We start from the raw sequence: 7,867 nt of genomic DNA, 5'->3' as shown, positions 1-7,867 counted from the left end.
ATTCTTGTCCTTGATATGCCTAGAGACAGCACCATTCAGTCATGTTCAAAGACAAAACTGAGGCCAGGAAGATGCATGTGGTATGATGCTGCCCACTGCATGCTGTGTTCTTGATACCTTCACCACAAAGCACAGTAGATTGCAGGTGACCACCTGAACTCATAGCAGAGGACAATCACGTACACAAGCAATCCTAGTGCCACATTGTGCCATTTATTCATTTGTGGGGTAATCAGTGTTACCCCAGGATCTGGGGTAATTGGTGAAAAGCAAAACTCTGCTCAGGTAGAAAAAAATCCACAGGAAAATTCTGGGACTAGTTGGTTTCACTTTGGTTAGTTTCTTTTTCAAAATTATGTACAATAGTTTAGAATATCAGCGGGCAAAGCAAACATTAAACAGGTAATTTTATTCCTTTTATGACAAAGAGAAATCATCCAAGTAATACCTGGTGCAAGAAACCCCACAAAAATCACATCAATTCTTGTAGATATTCAGATTTTTAACATCATTTCTGTCTGCCTGTAACTCATAACACCACACATGCATGCACATGCACACAAATCAATTAAAAAAAGAGGAAAGAAAATGTAAACCAAATTTATCTTGCAAACCCAAAGAAAACCTGTTTTCAGGAGTGACATTTAAACCTCCAGGTTTCTAGCTAAAGTCATCTAATGATTTTTTCAAATAGTGAAAACCATGCAATTAAGCATCAAAATTAATCAACAATGTTCAAGACACTGGGAAAGACCTTGCAAAGATAAATCATTTGAAAAAGTTTTACTCTACCGATGTGAACACAGACACCAGAAAAGCAGATGTGTTAGAAAAATATCACTGAAAATTATGTTAATTGATTAGTGTTCTACATGAATGATTCACAATAGCAGGAAGGTAAGACTTTTCCATCTGCATTTTCAGAACAAAAAGGATTCTACTACAGGGAAGACCAAGACTCAGGGCACTGGCAGTCTGGCCTTTATTTCTGCGTTTGCCTCTGACTTTGTTGACCTCGGACAAATGACTTCACCCTTCTTGCCTTTGTTTTTCTTCCCACCTTCTGCTTCTGTTGTCTCTCGTAGTCTTTGCCTTTGAGGCTTGGACTTAATTTCTGATGCATTTCTATGAAGCCAAATGGAATAGGCACTGACTGGTTCAAACTAATGAGCAATACTTTAATACTACTACAAAAACATGAGGATAACCTCCAGGTTGCTTCAAGCTGCTGTAGCTCCCAGGGAAGCAAGTCTGACCAATGTAAAGACCCCAGCAAAAAGATCTTCTCTGGCATCTTGTAAATTTTGCAGCCTGTTGGGACTTGGATACAGAACTGGTGGCATGAAGCCATCATTGTTCCTCTTCTGGGCATCTTTGCAGCCTTGCAATTACAATAGTGTTGTGCTTTGAACAGTTAAGGAAAACGCTGTCAATGTTTAGTCATGAAACTTGAAAGACAAACCAGCAACATTTTCCCCACACAGACAAGCAAACCCGAAAGAGCAGGAACAAGCAAACCTGAGAAGTCTAGGAACATCCCACTGTTTGGAATGAAAAAATATATCATGTGAAATAATTAGATTTGGATGATGCAATCTGTGAGTTCACCACATTGAAGAGCTTGTTGAAGCCACAGCAGAGCTATGAATAGAGCATTTGCAGGACAACGCTTGTATGCACAGAGGTGTGGATGCCAGAACCGTAAATCCTGTCAAGCAGAACCGTACCATGGATATGGGTCAGGATGTAAACAACTCTGTGGACTATACATTGCTGCAGGAATTACTTCTTCTCAGAAACAATGTGTTCTCCTGAAGATTAAAAAAAAAAAAAATGTAGAGAAGGACATGATGTAAATACCCAGACAACAGTGTACCAGTGACCTCCCTCCCTCAGCAAAAGGGATACAGGAGCAAGAGTCCATACACTAAATTTATCAGTTTTCCTTTGAAAAATTGTGTCTTGTGTGCTCACGTGAACTTTGCGAGGTTTCTCTGTCAGCGGACAAGACTACTGTGGACTTAAAAGTAACACAAGGTGCTGTTAACTGGACTTTACTCCTCAAAGGGCGTCAGAAAACTGACACTGCTGGGACTTGGCTAAGCGCAGGGATCTGGTAGAGCCAGATCTGGTAGTGAGACCCTGGGGAAGGAATGAGAGGAAACTGCTGACTTGCAATAACAGCAATGTCTAAAGACATTCAGGGCTTTCTGTGATGCTCTGTCACTGAATACCCTGATGCTACCTTTGATGAGCAGCGTCACAGAGCGACTTGATGTACATGGGCACTTTTCCCTCCGTTGCTACTTCTCTAGGTGCTAGGAGGAGTGGAAAGCACGATGCAAGTCTGACAGGATGGGTCTTTCACATTTAGATCAATACGTGTGGACACATACTTAACCACATTTAAGTAGCTGATTTAACCCTGCTCTCAGCATATTTTAAGTGCTGGCCCTTGCTCCACAAACAGATTGCCCCGGATTGAGTTACTGTGCTGAGATTCTGAACAGAAAGCATGACAGCTCGTCAGTCTTCAGGACTCTTGCGACAGACTTATAAGATTACGCAAGGACGAAGACGCACTGGAAAATACAACTGTGAAATTTCCACCCCCTAACCGACTGCACCGTAGCCTTTCCAAGAGAAACTGTGTTTTCAGATTATCTGTTTCCTTCTATCCTTCCCATGGTTTTGTGCTTGGGCATCAGCATTGTTTTTCAGCTAGGTACAGACACTGCAAATAATACCTTTCTGCCTTGCTGTACTCTTTCTCCTCTCCCTCAGCTTGATACGTGAAGATGTATGCAGCACGCTGTCCTTTTCACTTATGCGATCCTGGGCTGTGCTCGTTTCATTACACAAAAGACTTTCTCCAGTAATATCACCAAATGCCTGAAAAGCAGAACAGACAAACCCAACACATGATTATGGCAGCGTTCAGTGAAATATCAGAGAGAACATAGATGACTTTGATTACATTTCCCCACCCCTCTCCTCTTACTTTCAAAATACTGTAGCTTAGAAGCTTTCCTGTTTGTGAAATTTTATTCTGTCATACTAATAACCCAGCTTTACAGCAGCTTACAATTTAGCTTTCATGGTTCAGTTCCACTCCTGGGCTTATAACAATTTTTCTAACAGTTCTGCCAAAATATTATAAAGTAAAAGTTACTGTAAATGTATTCACTAATACAGATAGAGCAGTGAGATTAGCAATTTAAACACATGTGAAAAGTGAATTTGCCTAATTTTTCTCACTCTAAATGCTTTAGTAAAACAGTGGAATGGGGATTTTTACGCCCGTTGCTTTTCATAATTTCTTCTTATGATGTTCTTGACACATGGAGAAGATTTGAGTGAATAAAGAATAAACCTTAAAAGAAGAAAATCATGGCCATGAGGAAACTGGTTATAAATCCAAGACACCACATCAGATCCAGCTCAGTTCATTAGCAGTTACCAGATCGCATCGCATGTCAGATCCTCAGCTTGTGTCATGTGGGTGGCATTTTGCACAAGAATGTCCTGGCTCTGTTTTTTTTTTTCACTTTCTGGAGTGCCCATATGACAGAATTTTTGCTCAGATGAATGTGAGCAGAAATCAAATTTCGTATGCTGAGAAGGACCAGAGTCTCAGCTCTGTCTAGTTGCTGTTACTCAAATGCTACCACAAAAAAAGCAGATTCCTCCACTAATACCATGATGTTTTAATGAATTTCACTATTCTCAACCTGGTTTAGCACAGCGGCAATAAATTATACAAACAGCGGTTAACGCATGGGAATAATCTCTAATTTCTATTGTGGTTTTGTGTACCTTTATAATCTGTCTGATGAAGCATCTTAAAGTCTTTGTTGTGCTTCTGGGTTTGATACCCTAGGCAGCTGGGAAGCACTGTTACCTCTGGAACAGGGGAATACAGGCATTGTAGGAGGTGGTCCCCAACTCACATAAAAAAACTGTAACTGAATATTCAAGTGGTCTTGTACATCCTATATCCTAAGCAAGTTTCTTTACACCAGGCTATTCTTTCTTCTTAGCGAGATACCACTTACACAGAACACCTACTACTTTTTTATTATTCTTTTACACTAAAAGATGGTATCTTTTAATGATTCTATAGTCCAGTTTTAGATTGTCCTAAACTATTTCTCGCATGACATAAACAATCTTCAGGGCAGGTCAGAGACACAACGTCATGGCAGGGGTTCACAACAACACGTGAAACATTCATAGTCAAGAACACAGAAGTTAAAAAGGGGACCTATAGCGTGACTGAGGTAACAGGAACAGCAGTATTTCTCCTAATGCAGTATTCTAAGGAAAAAATGTGGAAACATCATCAGGGTATACCTGGAGATTTTATCCGTAAATTTCCCAGGAGTTGGAACACTATTTTTATAGAATGATAGAATTGTTTAGGTTGGAAGACTTTCAAAATCATTATGTCCGACCACTAACCTAGCAATGCCAAGTCCACTGCTAAACCATGTCCCTAAGCACTACATCTGCGTGTCTTCTTGCCTTGAGTAGCCTGATCTAGTTGAGAGGTATCTCTGCCCATGACAGGGAGGTTGGATTAGATGATCTCTAAGGTCCCTTCCAACTTGGGCCATTCTATGATTCTAGGTTCTCCAGGGATGGCGACTCAAACACTTCCCTGGGTAGCCTGCTCCAATGCTTGACAGCCGTTTTGGTGAAGAAATTTCTCCTAATATCTAACCTAAATCTCCCCTTGCACACATTGAGGCCATTTCTTCTTGTCCTATCACTTGTTACATGAGAGAAGAGACCAGCCCTCACCTCACTACAACCTCCTTTCAGGTAGTTGTAGAGAGCGATAAAGTCTCCCCTCAGCCTCCTTTTCTCTGAGTTAAACAACCCAGGTTCCTTCAGCTGCTTCTCATAAGACTTGTTTCTACGTAAAAAAAAAAAAGAAAAAAAAAATAAAAAAGATACAGGGGATACTTAGAATTCACTGGAAAAGCCTTTCCATTGGTGCTGGTTAACGCATAACAAAATCTCTTTTAAATCTGACAGTTCACATACCCAGAATGACTGACTGAAGCAACGGAAAACCTTTTCTACACTTAAGGTGCGGTTATTTACTTGTGTACTTTAAACTGAAGCCTCTATGGATATGTCCGATATTTAGACTTGATCAGATGTTGTTCAGAGTTCTGTTCTTAAATTAAAGTCCAAGCTGTTGTTTCTGAGAGCGACTTAATAACAGTAACCTTACGGTTAATCAACCATGTAGTAAAGTTCACTGTGCACTTACTGCTGTGTAATTATAAAGGGAACAAAAATATAATTGATGCATTTTGTCAATCTGTGTAGCTGCAAGGTACTTTTTCAAAGGTTATTTTTTTTTTATTCGGATAAAATAAGTTAATGCTGTTTTGGCAATTATCCTTTGACTTCAGAGATTTTACTGCTGATTCAGGTAAACCTATGTGATGGATGAATAAATATTATAAGCATTTAGGAGTACAAAATACCTTCTGCAGCAATCAGTGGCTCAACCCTAGCAGCATAAAGTCATTCAGAGAATCACTGGAAACACAGCAAATCTGGGCATTTAAAGTGGGTTGGAACCAAAAGACAAGTGTTTCAATACAAAATAGCACTTTTAAACTAACCCTTAGTTATCAGCACCAATGTCTGTTATACAGCACGACTACAGTGATATGACAATATTTCTCCCATGGGCATTGGCTCAGACTAAATGGATGAGCCTGAACTCGCTCCCATCCCTCCTGTGAACATCCGAAGGAAACAGCTCTAACTCTTCAGGCCCTCAATGGAAAAATAAGGGTAAATATCCATACCTACAAAATATTTGTGTATGTGTTGGCTAGGTATGTAACCCTTGCTCTTCACATCACGTTCTCTGCCAGCGGTAAAAGAAGCCAGCATGATTTAAAATTGCATGTTCACATACAGAACAAGGCTATAATGCCACAATGTAAGTATTTCAGTTATTTTCTTGTTATCTAAAAGCCTGTGTATCCTGCTGAGAGCAAGTGATGGACCTGTCTCAGCACTTTCCTGGTTCTGCTATCAGACCACAGCCTCCACCATAGATAAGCAGGACATGCTGTCTTGATGGACATACATCTTTTCCCTGTGACTCTGTGAGTTTCTGTGGCAGAGAGTATGCTGAACCCGGGATCTGGAGAAAAATAGAGGGGGGAGAAGTGGCCACATGCTGCAAGGCAGCCTCCTGCATTTCCATCCTGTTGCACGAGCAGCATAGCCTCAATTATAGCTGATCATAGATAATAATTAATAGACACAGTTTCCGTTTAAGACTATACCTCAATCTACTGAAAGAAAGAAAAAAAAAGTAAGGATTTAGCCTTATACTTGAAAGGGTAAAGCATCCTCCTCATCTGCAGCAAACAGGTTGGCTTAGCCATCGCAAGGGCAAGAAGCAACAGATTGGGTCCATTTCAGGACAGGAATCACATCTCACATGCAAAATAAGCTGGATCATTTTAAGAGAAAAGCATAGAAATGCAAAATTTGTCGAGGAAAAGTCTTTTTCTCATGTCTTCAATGGGGCAGGAAGAGCTACCTGGACAACTCTTATTTCATAAACTGCTTATCTTTACTTGAATGATAGCATTAAAAGAGAAATATATACCGGTAAAAATAAATTAAACCAGTCTGGTTTACTTCATATTTGCAGAGGAACTAGCAATACTGCCATGACCCTCAACAAAAAAGCTGTAGGGTTGCAGGCTGTGCTGTTTTCATTACCTCTGTCCATGGAAGTATCCTTTAGCTGACTTTTATCATGTATGGCTCCCAACTGAATCTCAGTGCGTGTTGAAAGGGATCATACTTCCGCCAAATGCAGTTGCAAAATACCACTTGTCTTCGACGGGACAAGATTATGTCTCAGAATTAGGCAGGTAACACGTGATGAAGCCTATTCATCCCAGGAGTAGGTACACATACACATGCATTAACATGGGTGGAATCACTTTTTTGCTGTTAATCCCTACTTTTACAGGCATCTCCAGCAAACCCTCACTGTAAACTTGACCACGTTTGTGGACGACCTGGCACAATGCTACTGAAGCCAGGTAATGTGTGCCAATTTACACTGAATAATTAGTTACCTTTGCCCAGCCTCTCCCGAGCCTAGAAGTCCTCCTCCACTCCCCTCAGCTGATCCAGTTTATGGTTTGGAAGGGTGAGAGCTTTTCTGCTCTCTCTGCAGGGTCTGGTGAGATGAGGAGGAGGCCGTTGGGTAATGTACCAACCTCAGTCACTGAGCTGGAGCAGTCCTCCCTCTTTCTCTTCTCCATAAATCTCTAGTGACCACTGCACCTTTTGCAGTAAAGTTGGCCAATTTATTCCCTTAATGAAGTCAGAGCCAGAAAAAGCTGCACTCAAAATGTGCATAAGCTGCACTGGAGTCAACCGTATGGCTTATGCTTGCACAGGAAAAAAAATCGGGCGCAATATTCCTAGTAACATTGAGTATATAAAAAGAAATTGTGGAATTAAGAATAAAACATGAGGCAATTTGTTGATTTGCCCAGAGAATATATGGGAGCGACAAATGTTTTGATTACTCTAAGGCTGTTTTTTAGTGTCATTATCAGATCCAAGAACTGTATATAAAAACATGCAGTCCTTCACATGCTAAAAGTATAGTTTGCTCAAACAATTGTAAAATATTCAGTATTCTTAAGATTAAATATCTGAATATTGCTTCTGAAGGAACAGCTGTCAGCTTAAATCTAAAGTCTAGTTTGTTTACTGGCTGTATTTTATATCTGTTAGAAAATGACACCAAATGGCAATAAAATTGTTGTAAGTATTCTACTGGGGAATATAAATGCCCTTTGGT

The 7,867-nt window shown here is 40.3% G+C and overlaps 1 protein-coding gene across 1 annotated transcript in view; it reads right to left on the bottom strand.

The window, feature by feature from the left end:
* Positions 1-2,747: 2,747 nt before the first annotated feature.
* The window catches only part of LOC104277656, a gene marked incomplete at its 3' end in the record, with an annotated part of 54,559 nt that continues 49,439 nt past the window's right edge, over positions 2,748-7,867 (bottom strand). Inside the window, exon 8 of the mRNA XM_009874358.1 lies at positions 2,748-2,892. Coding sequence (XP_009872660.1) covers positions 2,748-2,892 — 145 coding nt within the window. The remainder of the gene's footprint in view (positions 2,893-7,867) is intronic.

Source organism: Apaloderma vittatum, unplaced genomic scaffold (assembly GCF_000703405.1).
Source record: "Apaloderma vittatum isolate BGI_N311 unplaced genomic scaffold, ASM70340v1 scaffold13328, whole genome shotgun sequence".
NCBI classification, from domain to species: Eukaryota; Metazoa; Chordata; class Aves; order Trogoniformes; family Trogonidae; genus Apaloderma; species Apaloderma vittatum.
The sequence above is the reverse complement of the archived record's forward strand: the minus strand, read 5'-3'. Positions and strand labels throughout refer to the sequence as shown.